The 25,339-nt window shown below is 38.3% G+C and overlaps 1 protein-coding gene across 2 annotated transcripts in view; it reads left to right on the plus strand.

Moving 5' to 3' along the window:
* TPST1 (tyrosylprotein sulfotransferase 1) overlaps window positions 1–25,339 on the plus strand; it is a 166,774-nt gene that overhangs the window by 98,465 nt on the left and 42,970 nt on the right. For both annotated transcript variants that reach the window (XM_019421744.2, XM_019421743.2), the window contains one exon: window positions 6,776–6,974. In XM_019421744.2, the coding sequence (XP_019277289.1) occupies window positions 6,776–6,974 (199 nt within the window). The remainder of the gene's footprint in view (window positions 1–6,775; window positions 6,975–25,339) is intronic.

The following is a 25,339-nucleotide window of genomic DNA, read 5'->3' on the forward strand; positions in this document are numbered from 1 at the left end:
AGAAGAATGGAGTGGTTTTCAGATACAATTGGGAGGGCCATGGGTATAGTATTTGGGGATAAAATCAGGAGTTAAGTTTGACCTGTGTTGAGCTTGAGATAGTTATTAGACTTCTGCATGGATCTTTGCAATCCCACTGTTCCATGGACTGAAAAAGAAAGACATTGCTTATTATAGAAAATTGGAGAATACAGAAAAGTTAGATAAGAATATAAAAATCACAATCACATCACGGTCATTGTGAGCATTTTGATATGATTCTGTGAGAATATATAACACATCACAAAATTGCATTTCTGTTGTGTACACAGTTTTTTAAGGTTTACTTATTTTGAGAGAGAAAACAGGAGAAGGGGAGAGAGGGAGAGAGAGAATCCCAAGCAGGCTCTGCACTGTCAGCGCAGAGCCCAACATGGGACTCGGTCTCACAGACCATGGATCATGACCTGAGCCGAGATCAAGAGTCATCTATTAATTGACTGAGCCACCCAGGTGCCTCTAAGTCCACTTTCACAAGACATAACCTAAGCATTTGCTGAGAGTGAAATGGTCTTTGAAAACATGACTTTTAATGGTATTTCATCTTTTGTTTTAGTCTAATAAGTCTAACCATATGGATTATATACTCTTACCCATTCCTTTTTGCCTGTCCATTCTAGCCCTGATGCTTCCTTTAGTCCAGAGAATTTGGTTTCCTGTAGTAGTTGCTGTGTATCATAATTCATACCTGTGGTTTGGCAGCCTGCCTGGTTCAAGAAAGATCCATGCTTTTAAAATGAGTGTTTTGGAAGATTATATTCACCTCAGTCATTTCAAGATTTTGGCGTTGTCCCCGAGGGCAGGTGCCTTCTACTATGAGCACTGCAGAGGGAAGTGAGCCTCGATGCCTAGGACTGGGGGAGAATCTGCTGATTCACAGATATCTGGCCTTGCAGCGCTGTTCCCAGGCTGTGGGTGTTGAGAAATTCCAGTCTAGCAGGCACTATGTGTTAAGGTCCCAGTGAGACTAGTGGTATGGTAACTAATTTATATCCTAGTACGATTAGGCGTAAGTGGTGGTTAATTTCTAGAAAGACTGAAGAAGTGAAGGGAATTTGATGAACTGCATGCAGCCTGCAGGTTGTTGTTCTCTAGGAAAGAAAATCAGGCTTTCTGAACGAAGCTCATTTCTCTCTAATAACTGTATCCTTTTGAACAGAGATCAACAAACTTTTTCTGTAAAGGACCAAGTATTTTTGACTTGACAGGCCATACAGTTTCTGTTGTAATATTCAGCTCTGACTTACAGCAAAAACAGCCATAGACTGTACAGAAACTTGTGGATGTGGCTGTGTTCCAGTAGAACTTTATTTACAAAATAGGCAGCAGAGCAAATTTGGGCCACAGTTTGCCAATCTCTGCTTTTGAAGAATGTTTTTTAAAACTGAGTATTAGTGGCTATTATCCTCAGTCTCTGAGGATCAGTTTTCTTAGATCACAAAGCTAGATCACACAGGCCCAACTTCCAGGTCTGCGTTCTCCCACTGGACCTTGCTGCCTCATAGAAAAAGGCAAACGAAACAGCTAGAGCCCCTGGGAAGAGAGGACAGGTGAGCCTGAAGAGCTGATTTGGAACTAAGAAGCAACTCTGAAAGTTTAATTGTAGAAAGTTTGTGTGGCTCATGAGGCAGTGACCTCCTGGAGGATTGGGACCATACCCACCTTCTCGTTTTTTATTTATTTTCTATTTCATTCTATTTTTTTTTTTTTATACTGTAGCTCAACAAATACTCTTTTGAACCTGGTAAGTGCAAAGTAAACACTATTTTTTATTTCTTTTCTTCCTCTCACCTTCCCCACCCAAGCAGCTTCACTACATTCTTGGCTCTCCACTTTCTAAGTGTACCAGGTCTCTCCTGTGTGTAAAAGTTGATGGGGTCCTTCTGTGATGTGGGACAGCACCCGAGACTCCCCCACACAGACCCTACGTGCCCTTAAAATGCAGTCTCAGATTACAATTGACAGTTTTTTTCTATGAAGAGCTAAATACTAAATATGTTAGGTTTGGGGAACAAGATGGTCTTCACCTCAACTACTCAAACCTGCCATTGAAGAGCAGCCATAGATAATGTATAACAAATGGGCATGGCTGTGTTCCAATAAAACTATGACATTGAAATTTCATATGATTTTCATGTGTTAAGAAATATTCTTTTGAGTTTTTAAAAACCATTTAAATATGTAAAAACCATTCTTAGCTTGAAGGCTAGACAAAAACAGGCAGTGGGACTGAATTTGGCCTGTGGCCCATACATTGCTAACCCTTGCCTTAGCAGCTTGGCAATTTGCCCTGATTCATGTCCCACCCTAGGAGAAGAACGGCTTAGTTGTGTTATCTGGAATCACTTACATAGTTTTTAGCTTTTGTCATTACATTTATTATGCTGCATATTAATCATATGTATTTGTTTTTCTCTCTTACTGGACTCTGAGCTTCTTGAGAGGAGGGCCATGATCTAGTCAGTCATTTTTGCATCCTTGGTATCCACCACTTGACCTGACACATAGTGGGTATTCAGAAGATGTTTAATTTGAATTTTAACGATCAATAAATAAAAAATGTCATTACTACTGAAACACTAGAGAAACACCTGACTGATAGGTAGTAGGCCTTCCCAAGTTCTTCCCTTTAGCTGCATGTGCTGCTAGTGGATCTTTGGACTCAGTGGTTACATAACAAAAACCTTTCCAGATTCTTTCATTTTAGAGTTCTGTCACTTTCAGACAAGGGATGGTTGTACTTTAAATTATTACTTTGGTCATAATGACAAACAATGGCTTTCATGTTTCTTATGAACAGTGCTATAATCTGGATGAAAAAACAATAATAGCTATTGTTTATTGAGCATATACTACATTCCAGTCTCTTAGTGAACGCTAGTGTTTCTTTAGGCTTCTGGTAACTTTCTGATTACCATCAATTTACCTCTTTTTCTGGGTTCTATACTCCTAAAACAAAACAAAGCAACAGCATTGTGATGCTTTTCCTCCATACTACCTACTGTAATGAGTGATAACACTGTCTACTCTGCCCTTCACATCTAATCTGAATTCACCTAGACTCCATCCCCTCTTCCCCATATCTAATTGGCCACTAAGTCTTATCAGTGTTTTTTTTTAATCTGTCGAGTTTTCCTTCTACTTCTATCACTTGCTCTACTGAATTAATAATTTCTCAAGTTTTCCAATATATAGTTAAACGTCTTTACTAGTTTTTCTGACCTTGATTACCCCGTCCCTCAATCTGCCTTACCCATAATTATCAGCATTGAATGCTTCTAGCAGTAACCTAATCATGTCAGTCCCATGATTAAAACTCTTCTATCATTCCCATCATTTCCAAGATAAAGTCAATTCCCCAGTCATGACATACAAGACCCTATGTGTGGCTCCAGAGCTTAACACACACATGTTTCAGAACTCAGAAACATTTGGACCTCAGAAAGGTCATATAAGGTACATAATATTATAAAATACCCTCTGCTTATTCTGTGTCAGCACTGTGTAATCATACACATTAATATTTCTTCATCAAAGAGTTTGGTTGTTTATGCCAACTAGAATAATGACTATAAATAGATTCCTATCAGTTCAGGTCATGTTTTGCTGCCAGATGAAGGCAAGAAACTGTTTACTTTTTAGAGTTTTTTAGATCTCAGAATTTGAGATAGGAGATTATGGCCCTGTAGATACCCAGTGGTCTGCTACAGCTGACTTGCCCTGACTGTCAAGAGCCCAGTTTGCACATCTCTTCTTGACTCTGCAGTTGGTGAGGCACATTGGTAGTTTGAAATCAGCCATGGAAGGTATGGTATTTATGCCATGGACCTCAGTAAATGCAACAGATCATGGCTTTTCCCCTCCCTGGAGATCAGGTTGTTAAACATTACCAGCAAAGCATTGTATATATTCCTAATATATGTATAGTATATTTGTGTATTTTTACCATTGTGGCAAACCAACTTGCTCACACTATGCAGTAAGGAACAAAAGAGTAAAGTTTTCAGGGAAACACAGAATGTAAAAATTAAGAAGATCAATAAGAGAAACTGGGAAAAATTGGAGCTTTGGAACCAGAGCTTCAAATTCTAACTCCACTTTTTCCAGGCTGTATGACCCTGGATAAATCACTTATCTGGATTTCAGTTTACACATTTGAAAAATGGGGACTGATATATTTCTCTTAAGGTTGTTTTAGGGATCTATAATTAGATACCACATGTAAAGCCTAACATAGGATGAATAGAAAATGTTATTCTTTGTTTACTATAAGCCTTATTTTTCTGGAGATGTTTATTTCTGCAGACATGACTCCCATTCTCTAACATTGCTAATGCCCCCACAGAAAATATCATGCAGTTTAGCACTTGTATGTTTTCTGGTTAGTTCATCTTGTGTCAGTTGATCTCCTTATAAAAATGATCCTTGACTTTTCTTGAGCATGTCTGTCTAAACTAAATTTACGGGCGTTCCCCCCCCCCCCCATGAAAAGCTTTCAGTCATTCACTTAATAAACATTAATTGAGCATCTATTACATGTTAATGTGCTAGGTGCCAGTGATAGATTAACAAGACATAGACCCTCCTTATGTTTCGATGGAATGATAGTTGGGCAAGGAAGCCAACTGTTTAAGTGCAGGGAAACTGGGAGGTTTTGTAATCATCTGGGTGAGATGTGATGGTGATAAGAACTGAGGTAGTGGCAGTAGGAATGAAGGAGAGATGTCTTACTCAAAGATAAAGACTGTAGAACTGGATAACTTGGGAGTGATCTTGCTTTCTTTCTCCCTGCCCCATCTGAGATCTCTGGCTTTGCCTTATGGATAGGTGGTGGTGCCATTTATCAATATAAGATGTACATAAAAGGGATCAGATCTTGAGCAGAAGATGATGGGTCCCGTTTTAGACCATCTTAGTTTTGAGGTGTGTGGGGGGTATATGGGCAGGGTGACCATATTTATCATTTACTTAAAATTACTTGAATTTATCATACAAACTTGAACATTTATGAGAGTGAGTAGGATGTGCCCTTAATATTGAAGCTGGGGCAATATTTATAAACTGGACCTGGCCTGGAAAACCCAAGGGTGTCAAGAAAAGATCATTAAGTATCAAGCCATACAGGGAAAAAGCATAGAGTAGAAAGAGCAGTGGGTTAAGTGGAGTCCTGAAGAAATTTTTAAGAGAGGGAGGAAATGTGATCATTGAAGCAGGAAGGAAACTTGGAGCTAGTGGTCTCACAGAATCCCAGGGAATAATCATTTTATTTTCTCTTGTCTGTTGTTTAGGAGTAGAGCCCCTTTGAAGGATTCATCATCAGATGCAGACCTCTCTGCAGTGAGAGGTCATGTACATGTTAAACATGTACCTGTTAAAAAGGGGTTTTTACCTTTTATTAGAATACTAATTTGAATGACTTAGTTATTATAAAACTCTCTTAAGCACTTTTGTTTTGCAGTCATTTGGCCAAAATCTGCTAATTCAGATCCAGTTTAAATCTAGGTGTTATTTTATATTTATTTTATTTATATTTATTTATTTTATCCTAAGAGTATGAGTTATTTAGTCAAATATGTAAGTATAACCACTACAAGCACAAAGTAAATCTCTAGGTCAAGAGATAGAACACATTTTTTTCTGAAATACTGAAAATCATAAACAGCACTTCTTTTCCTTCCTTATAAAAAAGTGTTCTTCAGGAAGTCAACAGAAAATAGAACAGGGGTGCGCCTGGGTGGCTCAGTCAATTAAGCATCTGACTCTTTTTTTTTTTTTAACGTTTATTTAAAATATTTTTGAGACAGAGAGAGACAGAGCATGAACGGGGGAGGGTCAGAGAGAGGGAGACACAGAATCTGAAACAGGCTCCAGGCTCTGAGCCGTCAGCACAGAGCCCGACGTGGGGCTCGAACTCACGGACCGCGAAATCATGACCTGAGCTGAAGTCGGCCGCTTAACCGACTGAGCCACCCAGGCGCCCCTAAGCATCTGACTCTTGATTTCAGCTCAGGTCATGATCTCATGATTTCCTGAGTTCGAGCCCTGCGTCAGGCTCTGTGCTAACTGCAGGAGCCTGCTTGGGATTCTCCTTCTCTCCCTCTTTCTCTGCCCCTCCCTTGCGCTTGCTTGGCTCTCTTTCTCTCTCTCTCAAAATAAACTTTAAAAAAAGGAAAAAAGGAAACATAGAACAAATGAATATTTTGCATTCTTAGTGGATTATGCTGGCTATTTTCCTCCTAATATTTTATTATGAAAAATTTCAAACATACAAAGAATTGAAAGAATTACACCTACTAACTATAATTAATATATTGCTGTATTTGCTTTATCACATATCTCTTTGTCCATCTGTTTATCCCTCTAGTCATTCATCTATCCATCTTATTTATTTATTTGTTTGTTTAATTTTGATGCCTTTCAAGTAAGTTGATTGGCTGTTTTCCTAAGAAATCTTAGCTTTATTTTTTCTGGATGTTGTAATTTGTACAGATGTTTTCAGCTGACCGTTTTTCCTGTTTCTAGAAATATGAAGTTGCCAATAATAACTGTCAAACTTAGAACATTAAAAAAAAAGCCTGGTAAATAGTGTCAAGCCCGATTAGTGTCTTCTTTCTCAATAGATTTATAACTGAGACACTTATAATTGTTAAAGTTATCAAAAAGAATTTCCATTGGTCTTTTAATATTATTTATTGGTATTCTAAATAAATACTTATTCATACTGTATTGTTTTCAGAGTGGAGAGATCTACAGACCAAGTCATCAAGCCAGTCAATGTAGGAGCGCTATCAAAATGGGTTGGGAAGATACCCCCAGATGTTTTACAAGACATGGCAGTGATTGCACCCATGCTTGCCAAACTTGGATATGACCCATATGCCAATCCACCTAACTATGGAAAACCTGATCCCAAAATTCTTGAAAACACTAGAAGGGTAAGTGAGAGTTTTTAAAATGAATTGAGAAAACTGAATATGGAATTTGGGTCCTGAGCATTTTTTTTTCATTTTGCTTCTTATTTTTTGTGATCAGAAATTTATTTTAAGTTTGAGAAATTCTATTTGTAGAATGCTTTATCATGAGAACTCTTCCTGCATTTTAAGGGTAACTGTGGCTCTTCCCAGGAAGTATGGGGACAGTTCTTTAATCTTTTTTGTGCAGTTTCTAGGAATGGTGCTGATTGTTGGGGAGATTTATTCTCATAGCCGATTACCACAGATGTGCTGGAAATACCAGAATTATTAGTGCCCTCACTTCTAGGATTTTTTTTTTCCTTTGAACCTAATAGCTTACTTTACTTGTAAACCTTTGCTTAAATGAGGCATGATTTCTTGATACTTGAAAACCGAACACTGGCTACATCAGAAGAATTATTACAGAGGTGTAATAAGCAACCTTGCGATTGAAAGTTGTATTAAAGTGTAATTACAGCTTTTTCTCTTAATAAATTATGCTAACATCTTTATAAAATATTGTTTCAGACAAGCTGAAAACTCAGCTAATCTGAATATATACATTTCCGAGTGTAATTTATTGCAAATCAGACCTTAATGTATTCTTTTTTGATTGTGGTAAAATATACATAACATTAAATTTACCATTTTGACAATTTATAGGTGTGTAGTTCGGCGGTATTAAGTATACCCACGTTGCTTGTGTACTTGCCGCCACCACCCAGATGAAAAAAGTTCTGGAAGTTCATCTTCCCAAACTGAAACTACACGGTCATTACTCATTCCCTCTCCTTCCAGCCCCTGGCAACCACAATTCTACCCTCTGACTCTACATGCATTCTTGTCTGAGACTGCAGTTTAAACAACACAGCTATGTTAGTGTAAGTTCACTGATAGGCTGTTTGATTTCAAGATGAAAATTCCTTGCTTTTCTCAAGTATTCTCTTGCTTGTGTCAGTGTGCTTCTCTCTCTGCAATCTTAAATCATCTCTTTATTCTGTCCTTCTTTTGATACCTTTAATTGACAAACACACTTACATTTCATGAGGTTAATTTCCATGCAGATTTTTTTCTCTTAAGGATTATATACTTTCATTTTCCTTTTTTAGTTTATAGTAGCTATATAGGAAGAGCTATCTGTCTTCTTATAAACCATCATATATACAGGCAGATCTTTTTACATAATCTTTATCCTTTTTTATGATTTCATATCTACAAACATTTTATTATAAGAATGTAAACTTATACAACTTATAAAATTAAAAAGATAAGAGAATAAAATTCGCCTCTGTTACCAACCATACACACACCATTCTTATTTCTATGGTTTTCCCTTCCTTCCCTGCTTATTGTATAATGTAAGATAGCATTGTTTTATAATCTTACTTTTGCGCGCACACACACACACACACACACACACACACACACGATTTTGTATCCAGCCCTTTCCTCCTAATGTTCGTTAGCATGTTGCTTTTTAAACATAATTTTTCATGGTTACATAATATATTACCAGATGAGCTACCTCAAATCCTTTCTGAAGCACAGTAGTAGGTCAGTAAATGAATGAACAAATAAAATATATTTCCCTAGTATATGTCCTATAATTCATTTCACCATTTTCCTTTTGTTGCTTACAATTTTGTTTGACAAATTATATTATAGTGAACATCTTTGCACAAAATACATTTTTTGGTACAAATTACATTTTCATCTCTTTTTGTTTTGTTTTTTATTTTTTTAGAGAGACAAAGAAAATGCAAGTCAGGGAGAGGGTTAGAGGCAGAAAGAGAGAGAATCCCAAGCAAGCTCTATGCTCAGCATGGAGCCCAGCCTGATGCAGGGCTTGATCCCACAACCCTGGGATCATGACCTGAGCAGAAATCAAGGGTCGGACACTCAAATGAGTGAGCCACTCAGGCACCCCTAGTGTCTTTTTCTAACGTAGACTAAAAAAAAATAGAATTAAACCAGGTCCAAGTATCTGAAATTTTTTAAGTTGCTTGATACATGTTGATAATTTCTTTTTAATCTTTTGGACTATCCATATAATATAGGTAATTTTATTTTTGATTTTTGCTGATTTTAATAGGTTTCATTGATTAATGTAGCTGAACATTTTCCAGTTATTACCTACATGTACACATTCTTTTATGAACCATCTCTGAAGTTTTAAAAAGGTTTACATTCTGCTAAAGATGAAGTACACATCAATCTAGCATCCATTATCATAGTCCTTGATAATCTCTTGATAATTGGTAATTCCTAGCTTTCTCTTTTGTATGTTATCAGAATGTTTTTTATAAACCAGAAATATGTACAAATGATGTTTAGAGGTTTTCCAGGCAATAGACACTATAGTTTTCCTACATGCAAGTTGACTGGCTACATTATCCTTGGTCTGCTTGAAAGGTTGGGAAGAATGCTGTGGTTTGAATCCATGTGACTAGAGAATTTGTTTCATACACATCTGTGGCTTTTTAAAGGGTTTCTGAATTCACACTGGATAAAAACCTTCCTCCCCCATCTCTATTTCTAAAGTGACAAATAATTTTGAGCCAAAAAAAGATAAAGTGTGAACTATAATTGCATTTTTGAGCACTTCATGATAATGCATACAAGCTGGCATTCCTGTTTTGTGGGGTTGGGTTTCGTAGCCCTTCTTGTAATCCAAATCCTATGTTTTTTCAAAGCTTTTTTGCCTGCAAAAATTCAGATGCTATTATATGCAGCATTGATGATCATGAAGTTTCCTAAAGTAATGCTTAGAAAGTGATCTTTGATTGTCAGATGTGATGTGAGAATGGCTCCAGAGAAAGAAGATGGCTCAGGAGATTGTTCCCTTTATTTATGGGATGGGAGTGGGAAGAAATTCACATTTTGACCAGGAATATAGAATCCAAAGCTCCAGGACTAAACGTGCTGGTTTTCATACAGTTCTGTGTAGCCTGGAAGTTTTGGTCTCTGAGTCAGCATATTTTGGGGACATATTGCCCAATTTTGAATAGAAAATCATGTGCTTGGTGGTTGCTGTGACTCAGAGGGTAAATTGGAAATTAAATACTAACATATTCCATACTCTTTCCCATCATAGTCTCTAATCCCAAAATTGTGGCACATTTAAGTAAATAGTGCCCTCTATCTTTTTAGATTTATAAACCTAATTGAGAACATGATGAAATGTATGGATTCCTATCTTAGAAATACCGACACATAGATACACAGAATTTTACCCACAATTTCAGTGAATTCATAGATGTCCCTGAAGCCCATCAGATTAAGGACTTCTGTTTTGTGGCCTCCTTAATCAAACTCATCCACTCGTGTGGCTTTTTTTTTTTTTTTAATGTTTATTTATTTTTGAGAGAGAGAGAAAGAAACATAGTACAAGCGGGGAAGGGGCAGAGAGAGAAGGAGAGACAGAATCTGAAGCAGGCTCCAGGCTCCGAGCTGTTAGCACAGAACCCAATGCCGAGCTTAAACTCACAAACCGTGAGATCATGACCTGAGCCAAAGTCGGACACTTAACTGACTGAGCCACCCAGGCGCCCCTTATGTGGCTTCGATTACAGCCTATTTGCTGATGATCATAAATTTGGTATCTCCTAGTGGTTTTCTTTCCTAAGCTCCGAGCTCCATATTTCCATCTGCCATTTGAATCCTTCCACCTACGTGCTCACAGAGACCTGAAACTTGGTGACCAAAATTGAACTTATTTACCAAACGCATTCCTTGGTAGGAAGAAGCTCGATGGAGTTGTTCATTACACTGAGTAGGAATCTAAAGTAGGGGTGAGATAGGATATGATCATCTATACTTGAAGCATCTATGAGTCACCGAGCAGGTAGGAGGAACAGAGTCCTCAGGGCACATGAGTCAAGCCAGAAAACAGTTTAAAGACCTTGTTACTAAACCTGAAGAGAGAGCTGAAAAGCAGATCAAAGTATAAATGGAATATGCGTTGGAAACCTGAATAGACAGTACTAATGCAGAGCAAATAGTCAAATGGAAAAGCAGATATCAGGGTGTAGAACCCACAGTTGCAAGCAAGAAGGAACTTGATATAAGGCATAGGAACTGTTAGTAGAAGTGTTAGACATTTTTGCTTGCCCGTTCCATCTTTTCCTGTAGTAGGAACTATCTCTTAAAAAATAAACTAAAAATTCCTGATATTAATTTTTCCAGACTTTCTTAGAGGTGGGATAAGGATGTGGCCAATTTTTACTTAGGCAAAGCTATGTAAGGAGATGTCTTTTAGAGTTTTCTGGGAGACATTGAATTTTCTGGAAAAAAAATAAAGAATTCTGTGAAAAGAGCTCATCCTTCCCCTCCTGCTTTTTGAACACTGCTATGGAAGAACATTATGCATGGCTGTGCTGCAGCCGTCTTGAGGTTGTAAGAGAAGGTATCACTGATACCCTGAAGATGATAAAAGGAAGACAAGGAAAGGGCCTGAGACCCTTGATTTCTGAGCTACTGAGCACAGCTCAGGAATGACCATTCACTTCACCTCTGGACTTCTTATATGTTTGAGCTACTTTTAACCAGTTATTCTGTTATTGTAGCGTTAAGCAGTAACTAGCAGTTAATGCTAGTGGACTCCTACTCTTCAGTGTGTAGCAGGAATAAAGCCCACCCAGTGAGGTAAGCAGAGGGAGTCCAAGAGAGTCTGGCATTATTTGAAGTCCTGGTTCTGGCTGTCTGTGAATATCATCTTCGACTCTGCTCTTGCCACAGTTATGTGAGACATCGTATAATTCACATCCAGGAAAAATTCCCCCTTGGACTCCTTTCCTTTAATTGGGCTTCTGGGCCATAGTAGGAATATTCCAACTAATACTATTCTTGGTGAATTTGGAGGATGATAAATCTTTAGCTATTCCTCATTTCCTTGATTTTTTTGTACTCAAATTTTAGCTGTTTTAGTTAAAAGAATACTTACTCTTTTAAAATTTTCATAGACCTTCAAAGCAACAACTGTAGAATTAAGTTCAGTTCCTTAATTTGGCTTCCCTCCCTGCCCAAGAGTTTTGCCTTGACTTTGAAAATAGGCAGAATTGTTTCCTTAGGGCATTTTATGAAGAATGTATGAGGAAGTTCAGAGTTGTACATTTTACCATCTCTCAGAATACTTCAGTCAGCGTTTAGATGTATCATTTTAAGGCTTCAATTATTAAACAGGTAATAAGTAAATAAGTGTTCTAGGCATAACACCTACTTGCTTCCGAAGAAGCAAAGATGGGTTTGTATACAGGAAGAAGATGTAGGTATTTAGAAAAGACATGACGTAGAAATAATAATAAGATCATGATAAGATGACAGAAAATTTTCCATTGTGTTTTAAAGGCATAAGAACTGGGGGCACCTGGGTGGCTCAGTCGGTTAAGCATCCAACTTTGCCTCAGGTCATGGTCTCACGGTTTGTGAGTTTGAGCCCCTTGTCAGGCTCTGTGCTGACAGCTCGTAGCCTGGAGCCTGCTTTGCATCTGTGTGTCCCTCTCTGCCCCTCCCCTGCTTGCACGTTCTCTCTCTCTCAAAAATAAATAATAAACATTAAAAATTTGTAATAAAATAAAGGCGTAAAAACTGGTCTTAGAAACCCAGGAATTTGTCCACTGGGTCAGTCTAAAATCTGAGACTACCCCAAGGGAGTAGCCACAGCAAGACTGTGCTCTTTGTGACTCATCATTCAAAGTCAAATCTTGTCTCATTCTCTGTCACCATTTTGGCACAGTCATTCATAAGTGTATACCAATAATTTGTTTTCTGCCAGAAATCCTCTTGGGGGTAATGAGTTTCATGCATCCATATTTGCTTTTTTGCTGTATAAAATGAGTCATCTTCTTTGTTTTTTACTTACCTAGATCAGATGTCAAAGGAGCCCCTTTGTTGTGTGTACAAGTCATTTCTGATATAATACATTTAAACCAGCTTTAACATCAGTTGTTTTCAGGTGTGACCCTATCTGAAGGCCTGTGAGGAATCTAGTCTCTTAAACAAAAGAAGCAGGTTCTGTCGTTCCTCTCATTTTTCTCTTTCTGCCTTCATTAGTGAGACCACCTTTTGAGAAAGAGAACATTTGCAGCCAAGAGGTTTGGTTGGGTAGCTATTTACAGTTTCCCTTGGAATTTTATAGAAAGAAACCAATTCTCTTTATGTCAATTAATACATATTGTAAACATTCAGAAATGATTGTACTAAACAATAATATCTAACTCTTAGACGATTCACATCTATGATGGGAATATAATAAACCAGAATAATTAGAAGTCATTTTTTTACCCTGTGCTCCTCATCAGGGGAAAATATGGGAAAAGACACTTCTAGGCTAACTCGGTATCAGATTTCCAGTGCCTGAAACAGCTTTTTCCAATTACCATTTTTTAAAATGTTTATTTATTTTGAGAGAGAGAGAGACAGCACACAGGGGAGGGGTGGAGAGAGAGAATCCCAAGCAGGCTCTGTGCTGTGAGCACAGAACCCTTCGTGGGGCTTGATCTCATGAACCGTGAAATCATGACCCGAGCTGAAATCAAGAGTCAGATGCTTACCAACTGAGCCACCCAGGTGCCTCCTGGCCTTTTTTTTTTAGTTTATTTATTTATTTATTTTGAGAGAGAGAGAGCATGCGAGCACACACATGAGTGGGGGAAGGGCAGAGAGAGAATCCCAAGCAGGCTCTGCTCTGTCAGCACAGAGCCTGACACAAGGCTCAGACCCACTAACTGTGAGATCATGACCTGAGCCAAAATCAAGAGTCAGTCACTCAACCAACTGAGCCACCCAGGCACCCCTCCAATCGTTTAAAATTCCATAAAGAAGGGCACCTCGGTGGCTCAGTCAATTGTGTCCAACTCTCGGTTTCAGCTCAGATGATTGTCTTACAGTTCGAGAGTTTTGCCCCACATTGGGCTCTGCACTGATGCCATGGAGCCTGCCTGGGATTCTCTCTGTCTGCCCCTACCCCCTCAAAAATAAATGAATAAAAATGTTTACAATTTTTAAATAAAAATTCCTTAAAACTTTAATAAAGAGGAACAAAGATATGAAAGAGCTTTATGCTAAAGAATGGGGAAATTTTCCAATAATTTCATCATTGATTACATTGAGGACCACATTTATGTCACTTCCTTTTTTTTTTTTTTTTTTTAATGTTTATTTTTGAGAGAACATGTGTGAAGGGGAGGGCAGAGAGAGAGGAAGATGGAGGGTTCTAAGCAGGCTCCCCACAGTCATTGCAGAGCCTGATGTGGGGCTGGAACTCATGAACTGTGAGATCATGACCTGAGCTGAAGTCAGACACTTCACTGACTGAGCCACCCAAGCACCCCTCGTGTCACTTCCTTAATCCCAGCTTTACCAGTGGCCACAAAGAAGGCAAACCGAGGATTGGACTCACCTTTACTATCCATTTCTAACTCCAGACTGAAAGGGCTGCCCTGACTAGAAAATGAAGAAGTTAGAGTTGTTAGCTGGTCTGCAGAACATCCTAACCCTGGTATCTCTCCCCTCTTTCTGTAGTCGCTCTGTCTTTCTGTATCCATTCTCAAGTCACAGCTCCAGGTAAACAACATATCTGGAGTATAAGAAGCATGTGATAAAGGGCAGAACTGATGCTACAAAAAAAAAAAAAAAAAAAAAAGCCAAATTAATGACATAGAGACCACACTTGGGGTGTTCTTCTAGAATGAACACTGAAAGGACGGAGATGGAAATGATAGGTAGAAAAAAGTACGCATATGAAAGACAGAAAATTGAAAATTAACCAGTGAATAGAAATCTCCAAAGGAAAAATCAGAAGAAATGGAACAGAAGCATCAATCAAATTTGTCATTGTAAAGAAAGTTTCTAAGGCTGAAAATGACCTGAAGAATAAAAGGGCTTACCATTTTCTAAAGAACATATGAAAAAAACATGTCGGTACCATATTTGGTGGTATTTCTAAAATTTCAAATATTGGGGGGGGGCACCTACATATAATGAGACAGAAAATAATAGGTTACCTACAAAAAAATAAAAACTATGCTGATGGCAGAATTCTCTTTTGCAGTACTGGATGTTAGAAATAATGGAGCAATGGTTCTTTTTTTTTTTTTTTTTTTTTTTATTTTATTTTTATTTTTATTTTTTTTATTTTTTTTTATTTTTTAATATATGAAATTTACTGTCAAATTGGTTTCCATACAACACCCAGTGCTCATCCCAAAAGGTGCCCTCCTCAATACCCATCACCCACCCTGCCCTCCCTCCCACCCCCCATCAACCCTCAGTTTGTTCTCAGTTTTTAACAGTCTCTTATGCTTTGTGGAGCAATGGTTCTTAACGTGCACATAGTCTATGGTATCTTTGAACTCCCTAAAATAATATGCAAACTTATGTATGTCGATGCAAATTGATTTTCCTGGAAATAGAATCAATATCTTTCATCATATTTTCAAGTGTAACAAAGAGTGTTCATGGAGCAATATCCATAGCACTTTTTCCTTTGAAATAATTTAAAACAGAGAGAAAAGTCGCAAGAGCAATACAGAGAACTCCTGTATATCCTTTCCTAGATTTAGTCATTTTGTATCTTTTGGCCATAATTCTGTCCTTCACCAACCTCCCCCTACTATTACTACTTCTCCTCCTCCTCTCTTTCGCTCTCTGTATGTGTATAAAATATATTTACTAGGTTTACTTCTGTTTTCTCATTTTACAATAACACACATATACACACTATATTGTATTATGTTATTTATTCATTTATAACTTGACGATATATTGTATACACCATGCCCCTTTGCTTTTTTAATGTTTCTTAAGAGTGAGGATATTTTCTTACATAACTTTGGTACAGTTCTCAAATTCAGAAACCTTCACCTTGACATAATGCTTTTATCTGATTTATGGTCTGTATTTCAGTGTTGTCAATTGTCCCAGTAATGTATTTTCTAGTTTTTCCCCCCTACCAGTATAGGTTTTGGTCTAAGGTAACATATTGTGTTTAGTTCCATGTTGTTGTTTCAGTTCCCTTTAATCTGTAACATTTCCTCATATGTTCTGTCTTTCATGACACTGACATTTTTGAAGAATTGAGGCAAGTTATTTTATACAGTGTCCCTAACTGTGGGTTTGTCTGATGTTTCCTCATGGTTAAATCAGACTGTACATTCCCAGCAGGATACTAGATACATGGTTTTGTTTCATTCTTAAGGAATCATATCTGGAGGCATATGATGTTCGTCTGTTCTTCCTTGGGGATGTTAATTTTTCTGTTTGTGAAGGTGTTTTTTCCAGTGTTTCCACTCTACATTTATTATTTTCTCCCTTTCAATTAAAGCAACTTTACACTTTAAGACTGTGTGAATATCTTGCTTTTCATTAGACTTTTCAACCTAGATTTAGCAACCACTGATGATTTTTGCCCACAGCAGTCTTTATTATGATAATCACAAGATGCTGATTTTTCCAACACTATTACACTCTCCATAATTCTGCACCTACTTGTATTTGTTATGATAGTGACAGGAAACAGATGGCACACTTTAAAGAGTTTAGTCAACAAGATTTTATTGAAGGGTTGCTTTACTGAAATGTGGCCATGGTTAAGAGTCAACAAGGAATGAGAAAGGGCCAATAACTAGAAAGAAAGAGAAGCCATTACCACCCGTAGGCCTGCAGAGAGGCCTTGCCACTTGCCACTTGCCACTGTGGTGAAAACCTGGAGGAACTGCACTTGGGTGCCGTAGCTCCTGAGGAAAGCAGCCACTGACAGCACAGAGAGACAAGATAGAGGTTTTGTCCACCATGACGGGTTTGTCCATTTCTGAAAGAGAGGAAGGACAGAGAGAGAAACAGAATCCGAAGCAGGCTCCAGGCTCTGAGCTGTCAGCATAGAGCCCAATGTGGGGCTCGAACCCACAAACTGTGAGATCATGACCTGAGCTGAAGTCAGATGCTCAACAACTGAGCCACCCAGGCACCCCAGGTTTGTCCATTTCTTCATGAAGTTGTCAAAGTTTGCTTTATTTTGAGGCTACTTTATTGGGAGCTTACAAGTTTACAATCATTACCATTTCTTGGCAAATTGAGCACTTTATCATAATCTAAAGATTCTGTCACTAAAAATGCTTTTTGTCTTACAGTAGAGTTGCCAGATAAAATACAGAATGCCCAATTAAATTTGTATTTCAGATAAACAACAAATAAATTTTAGTGTATGTCCTAAGTAATGTTAAAAACTATTCATCATTTATCTGAAATACAAATTTAACTTACATAGTCCTCGGTTTTGTTTACTTTCACTAAATTTGGCAACCCTATCTTTAAAAGACTTTTTTTTTTTTTTTTAGTACTTATATAGCTACCCTGACTTTGGTTGTAACTTCCCTTGTATGTCTTTTTCTATTTTGTAAATTTCAACATTTCTAAGTCTTTGTGTTTGAATGGTTTCTTAGCCTGTAGCTAGAATTGTATTTAATCTGGCAAATATCCTTTTTCTAGCAAGTTTTCTACATTTATTAGGATTACTTTATTATTATTATTATTATTATTATTATGTTTATTATGTTTATTATGTTTATTTCTTTTTGAGAGAGAGAAAGCACGAGCAGGGGAGGGACAGAAAGAAGGAGACAGAATCCAAAGCAGGCTCCACACTGGCAGCACAAAGCCCAAAGTGGGGCTTGAACCCATAAACCATGAGATCATGACCTGAGCCAAAGTCAGATGCTCAACTAACTGAGCCACCCAGGAGCCCCTGTCCTTACTTTTTAAAACTCTATTTTCAAGTATTTTCTTATTTTCCCCACTTCTTTTGTGTTCTAGCTATCTCTCTTTTTGCTTGATTTTTAAAATTCCATCTTCCCCTCCTGCTGTTTTAGAAGTTAGACGTATATTCTTTTGTTAGTCTTAAAGTATTACTGTCCAAGCTCTACCTGATAAAATGTAAAGCTGTTTGATATTTTAAATCTCCACATAAACATTTACCCTTAGATAACCACCCTTTTAATGCTTTTGCTGTTACTGTTGACTATTTCAGTTCTTTTTTTTAACCCCACTTGTTAGAATCATTATTATTATCTGTAGACAATATTTATTTATGTTTATGTACATGTTTACCACTTGCCTTTTTCTTGAGTACTTGCATCTAAGATCTTTATCAGGTGGGTGTCCCTATGTATATATAGGGAGATACATGTACATACACACAACTGTACTATTTTACTACAATATATCTAACAGTGGCTTTTTTCTTTTATTTATTTGGCTCTGTGTACCTATTTTAGGCAAATCCCTATATTTCAATACTTCTGTAAAATTCTCAGCCATTTCTCCTTGAAAGTTGTGTTTCTTCCATTTTCTCCAGTTTGTCATTGGACTCCACAGTTAGTTGAATATTAAAATGTTTCATTCTGCCCTCTAAATATTTTAACATCTCTTTCATGTTTTCTGTCTTGTCTGTCTGCTATGTTCTGGGTAATTTCTTTGGATTCATTTTCTAATTCTCTCATTCTCTCTTCATCTGTTTCTATTCTCTTTAACCAACCCAATACATTTTAACTTTAACAGTTATATTTTTGGCTCTTTTTAACCTGCCTGCTATATTAAAATATTCTCTTGTTCCTTGCTTATTTTTTGAATATGTGTATTTTATGACATTTTAAAGGAGTGTTTATTTATTTATTTATTTTTGAGAGACAGCATGCAAACAGGGGAGGCGCAGAGAAAGGAGGAGACAGAGAACTCCAAGCAGGCTCTGCGCTGTCAGCACAGAACCTGATGCAGGGCTCAAACCCACAAACTATAAGATCATGACCTGAGCCAAAATCAAGAGTTGGATGCTTAATCAATTTAGCCACCCAGATGCCCTTATGGTAATTTTTAAAACATCAGAGTGATCTTGGGTGTTTCAACTACTGAGAAATTCCTAGATTTCTTTTTTTTAATCAACCGTTTATGTCCACTTTCTTAGAGACATAGATACCATCCCCAAATTTTCCTATATTCTTTTGTTTTTGTTGAATCAGAGTAGTTGAATTTGATAGAAGTTCAATGTTGCTTTGTTCAGACATTCATTTTGGGGACTTGAACTCTTGGATAAACATCAGTGGCCTTCATGTGAACCTTCATGTATTTTTCACCTAATATATTTTGCATTTTAACAAATGACACTTTCTCATAAATAATAAATTGATAGACGAGAGTGTACAAAGGCTTCATATTGTAGCAAAAATCTATTGATCATGTTTCATAATTGAATGAAGGTTGTGCAGGCTATTGCCAGTTTGTTTCAGCTAGCTATTTATTTATTTATTTGTTTGTTTATTTATTTATTTAATATAGTTTATTGTCAAACTGGCTAACATACAGTGTGTAAAGTGTGCTCTTAGTTTTTGGGATAGATTCCCATGGTTCATCACTTACATACAATACCCAGTGCTCATCCCAACAAGTGCCCTCCTCGATGCCTATCACCCATTTTCTCCCCATCAGCCCTCAGTTTGTTCTGTGTATTTAAGAGTCTCTTATGGTTTGCCTCCCTCCTTCTCTGTTTGTAACTATTTTTTTCCCCTTCCCTTCCCCTATGGGCTTCTGTTAAGTTTCTCAAGATCCACATATGAGTGAAAGCATATGATATCTGTCTTTCTCTGACTGACTTATTTCACTCACCATAACACTCTCCAGTTCCATCCACGTTGCTGCAAATGGCAGGATTTCATTCTTTCTCCTTGCCAAGTAGTATTCCATTGTATATATAAACCACATCTTATTTTTCCATTCATCAGTTGATGGACATTTAGGCTCTTTCCATAATTTGGCTATTGTTGAAAGCACTGCTGTAAACATTAGGGTACATGTGCCCCTGTGAATCAGCACTCCTCTGTCCTTTGGATAAATTCCTAGTCGTGCTATTGCTGGGTCATAGTGTTCTATTTTTAATTTTTTGAGGAACCTCCACACTGTTTTCCAGAGTCGTTGTACCAGTTTGCATTCCCACCAACGGTGCAGGAGGGTTCCTGTTTCTCCACATCCTCTCCAGCATCTGTAGTTTCCTGAGTTGTTCATTTTAGCCACTTTGACTGGTGTGAGGTGGTATCTCAATGTGGTTTTGATTTGTATTTCCCTGATGAGGAGTGACATTGAGCATTTTTTCATGTGTCTGTTGGCCATCTGGATGTCTTCTTTGGAAAAATGTCTTTTCATGTCTTTTTCCCATCTCTTCACTGGATTGTTTTTCAGGTGCTGAGTTTGGTAAGTTCTTTACAGATTTTGGATACTAGCCCTTTATCCGATATGTCATTTGCAAATATCTTTTTCCATTCTGTTGGTTGCCTTTTAGTTTTGTTGGTTGTTTCCTTTGCAGTGCAGAAGCTTTTTATCTTGATGAGGTCCCAATAGCTCATTTTTTGCTATTAATTCCCTTGCCTTTGAAGATGTGTTGAGCAAGAAATTGCTGTGGGTGAGGTCAAAGAGGTTGTTGCCTGCCTTCTTCTTTTGGGTTTTGATGGTTTCCTATCTCACATCTAGGTCTTTCATCCATTTTGGGTTTATTTTCGTGTATGGTGTAAGAAAGTGATCTAGTTCTATTCTTCTGCACGTTGCTGTCTAGTTCTCCGAGCACCATTTACTAAAGAGACTGTCTTTTTTCCATTGGTCAGTCACTCTTTCCTACTTTGTCAAAGATTAGTTGGCCATACATTTGTGGGTCCAATTCTGGACCATTGGTCTATGTGTCTGTTTTTGTGCCAATACCATACTGTCTTGATGATTACAGCTTTGTAGTAGAGGCTAAAGTCTGGGATTGTGACGCCTCCTGCTTTGGTTTTCTTCTTCAATATTACTTTGAGTATTTGGGGTATTTTGTGGTTCCATACAAATTTTAGGATTCTTTGTTCTAGCTTTGAGAAGAATGCTGGTGCAATTTTGATTGGGATTGCATTGAATGTGTAGATTGCTTTGGGTACTGTTGGTATTTTAACAATATTTACTCTTCCAATCCATGAGCATGGGATGTTTTCCATTTCTTTGTATCTTCTTCAATTTCCTTCATAAGTTTTCTATAGTTTTGAGCATACAGATCTTTTACATCTTTGCTTAGGTTTATTCCTAGGTATTTTGTGGTTCTTGGTACAATTGTAAATGGGAGCATGTTTTAACCCAGAGATGCTTCTTTTCCTTTTCAAGGAGACAGTAAGTGTACCCCCAACAGCCTCCTTCCTGCCCCTCCAAATCATTCCCTCCTCCTTTCTAACCATAACTTCTGTCCTGAATTTATAATGGATTTGATTTTGCTTGTTTTTAAGTTTCATATAAATGGAGTCATACAATACATATTGAGGAAAGAAAAATCAGTCTGTGACAAACAGGAACTGATCACACACAGCATCTAGGCAACAGTTTATTAAAAGCTGGCTTTGTGCTCACCACTAGGACATGCTGGTCTCCTATTTGATATAAATGATCTTGGGGCGCCTGGGTGGCTCCGTCAGTTAAGCATCCGACTTCGGCTCAGGTCATGATCTCACAGTTCGTGAGTTCGAGCCCCGCGTCGGGCTCTGTGCTGACAGCTCAGAGCCTGGAGCCTGCTTCACATTCTGTGTCTCCCTCTCTCTCTGCCCCTTCCCTGCTCATGCTGTGTCTCTCTCTGTCTCAAAAATAAATAAACATTTAAAAAAATTTTTTTAAAAATGATCTCACAAAATACCAACATTGGACAGTATTACTTTTTAACCATAATGAACTGAGAAAAGACAAGACCCCTTGATACTTTTGTCTAAGCATGGAGAAAATTACGGTTACTTTGCAAACCACAGAATATCAAATATCCACCTCTTGTCTAATATGAGTGACTACTGCTTTCTTACCAATAATCGCTTTAGTCTTGCTTCTTGTCTGCCTTCCTCTAGGTACGATAAAGTCATAGAATCATCCTTTCTTGTTGGCAGCACCCAATCCAGAGCAAACTCCTTAATCATGTATGGTTTCCAGTGCTCTTTTACTGAGACACCCCACATTTCCCCATGATATGGGTTTGTCCTTGCTTGAAATGAGTAATAAACTCGGCATGTTCAACTACAGCTATATTTCTGGTAGTCTTTTGCTTGAGGGCACTGACAGTATTCATTTTTGTCTGGTTTCTTTCATGTAATATTTATGGGATTCATGTTGGATTTCACAGTGGTTCATTTTTGTTATTTGATGTTATACTTTGATTATATAACTATTTGGACATTTTGGTTGTTTGTAGTTTTAGGAATGTTTTAATATTGATATAAAATATCCTTGTGGGGGCGCCTGGGTGGCTCAGTCAGTTGAGCGGCCGACTTCGGCTCAGGTCACGATCTCACGGTCCGTGGGTTGGAGCCCCGCGTCAGGCTCTGTGCTGAAAGCTCAGAGCCTGGAGCCTGTTTCAGATTCTGTGTCTCCCTCTCTCTCTGTCCTTCCCCCGTTCATGCTCTGTCTCTCTCTGTCTCAAAAATAAATAAACGTTGGGGCGCCTGGGTGGCTCAGTCGGTTAAGCGTCCGACTTCGGCTCAGGTCATGATCTCACGGTCCGTGAGTTCGAGCCCCGCGTCAGGCTCTGTGCTGAAAGCTCAGAGCCTGGAGCCTGTTTCAGATTCTGTGTCTCCCTCTCTCTGACCCTCCCCCGTTCATGCTCTGTCTCTCTCTGTCTCAAAAATAAATAAATGTTAAAAAAATTTTTTTTAAATATCCTTGTGAATTTCTTTAGGTAAAAATGAATGTACATTTTTGTTGAGAATATTCCTGAGAGTTATGCTAGGAGTTGCCAAGACTACTCACAGTAATCCATAATTCTTATACTCACAGTTACAGTTGGTTACCGAAAAAGGATACAAAGTACAATCAGCAAGGGGAAAAGGCACTTAGGATTGAACTCCGGAGGAAACCAGGTGCTATCTTCAAATGTCCCCTCTAATGGAGTGACATAGGATATGCTTCATTCACCTAGCAATATATGTGACAGCACATACGGATTGTTGCCAACCAGGGGGCTCACTTGAGCTTTTGTATCCAGGGTTTTTACTGGGGATTGGTCACAGGCATGTAGTGCCTGCATGACTAGCTTCAGTTTCTCATGCTCCAGACCCCGCAGAGAAAAAGCAGGTGTTCACCATAAATAAATTATTAACATAAACTATCTGCTCATACTGGTACAGCCTGGTCCAATTGTGCACAAACATTATAGACAGAGCACTCAGAACTCAGATCCAAGAGCCAAGCAATAGCCAGTCATGAAAACAGACCTTTCATTGGAATATGCACCATGTGAGCAACCTGGGCCTGCTGAGTTAATCTTTTCCTTCACAGAGTAAAAGTGATGGGTCAAAGGGTATTTGTATGTTTAAATTTAGGAGATAATGCCAAAGAGGTTTCCAAAGTGATTATACCAGTTTATTGTCTCACCAATGGATATATGAGAATTTCCCTTGTTGCACATTGCCAGTTGTGGGGAATAAACTTAGGAATTCCCTGAGCCTGCACCGATGGGCTAACAAGGCATAAAGAATTACAGAGCCATAGAATGCTCACACCCAAGCTTGGGTAAACAAGATTAGGCCCCCAGAATAGAGTGGGGGGGGGGGGGACAAAGGCCCCCCAGAATAAAGTAAGGGGGGGAAAAGTCCCCCAGAATAGAAAGGGGGGGGGCAAAGGCACCCAATACAAAGGTATATTAGGTAAGCATGATTCAGAGTGTTCAGGGTGAAAGCACCCCCCAATTTAGTACTATAGCAGAAAGCTGCTTTCAGAGGAAGGAAGGACCAAATTAGGTAAACAGGTAAATAGGGCTATAGACCACTGTGCTGCGGGTGATGCTGCCCAGAGCAGAGCTGATTAACAAAAGAAAGGTGCCTTGTTAGCCCATCAGTGCAGGCTCAGGGAATTCCTAAACTTATTCCCCACAGCATTTGTTAGAATCAATCTTTTAAAATTTTAGTGTTTTCTTGTAGATGCACAGTGATGTTTCATTATGGTTAAGATTCATATGTACTTAGAAACTAATGAGAGTAAACACTTTTCCATATGGTATTTGCAACTGCACTGTTTTATAAAATGCCTAGTTAAGTCTTTTACCCTATTTCCTACTGAATTATTTGCTTTTCCCTTAATGATCTTTAGGAATTCTCTACATATTTTTATGTACAGTTTAATATGTATTTCACAAATCCTCTCTCACTTACCTGACTTGCCTTTTCTCTAAGTCTTTTCAAGAATAAAAGTTCTTGGGGCACCTGGGTGGCTCAGTCGGTTAAGCATCAGACTCTTGACATCAGCTCACGTCCTGATCTTGGCCATGGTGGAATCAAGCCCCATGCCATGCTCCTCACTGAGCTTGGAGCCTACCTGGGATTCTCTCTCTCTCCCTCTCTCTGCCTCCCCCCCCCCCCCCACTTGCACTTTCTCTCAACATATATAAATAAACATTTTTTTTTAAAAAGAATGAAAGTTCTCAATTTTAATCCCTAATCTGGTGTCTTTGCCATTAGTTTAGTGTTTTTGTTATATCATTGAATAAATCTTTTTCATAATCCAAGGCCATGAAGATATTCTCTGTGTTATATCTGAAAACATTAATGCTTTACCTTTCTAATTGAGGTCACAACCTACCTAGAATTGACATTTTTTATTGTGGTAAAAATGCATAACATAAAATTTATGATTTTAAACATTTTTAAATGTACAGTTCAGTAGTATTAAGTATATTGACATTGCTGGGGCGCCTGGGTGGCTCAGTCGGTTGAGCATCCGACTTCGGCTCAGGTCATGATCTCACAGTTTGTGGGTTCGAGCCCCGCATCAGGCTCCTTGCTGACAGCTCAGAGCCTGGAGCCTGCTTCAGATTCTGTGTCTCCCTCTCTCTCTGCCCCTCCCCCTCTCATGCTCTGGCTCCCTCTGTCTCAAAAATAAATAAACATTAACAAAAAATTAAAATCCATGGGGCACCTGGGTGGCCCCGTCGGTTAAGCATCTGACTGCGGCTCAGGTCACGATCTCACAGTTTGTGAGTTCGAACCCCAAGTTAGGCTCTGTGCTGACAGCTCAAGAGCCTGGAGCCTGCTTCGGATTCTGTGTCTCCCTCTCACTCTGCCCCTCCCCCACTCACACTCTGTTTCTCTCTCCTTCAAAAATAAACAAACATTTTTAAAAATTTTTAAAAAAAGTATACTGACATTGCTAAGAAACAGATACTCAGAATTTTTTCATCTTGCAGAACAAACTCTATCCGTTAAACAACAACTCCCCATTTCTCCCTTCCCCCCTAGCCCCTAGCAACCACCATGCCACTTTCTATCTTTGGATTTGACTATACTTTAAGTACATAATATAAGTAGGTTATACAG

This window comes from Panthera pardus, unplaced genomic scaffold (genome assembly GCF_024362965.1).
Source record: "Panthera pardus isolate Hobbes unplaced genomic scaffold, ASM2436296v1 HiC_scaffold_4, whole genome shotgun sequence".
NCBI lineage: Eukaryota > Metazoa > Chordata > Mammalia > Carnivora > Felidae > Panthera > Panthera pardus.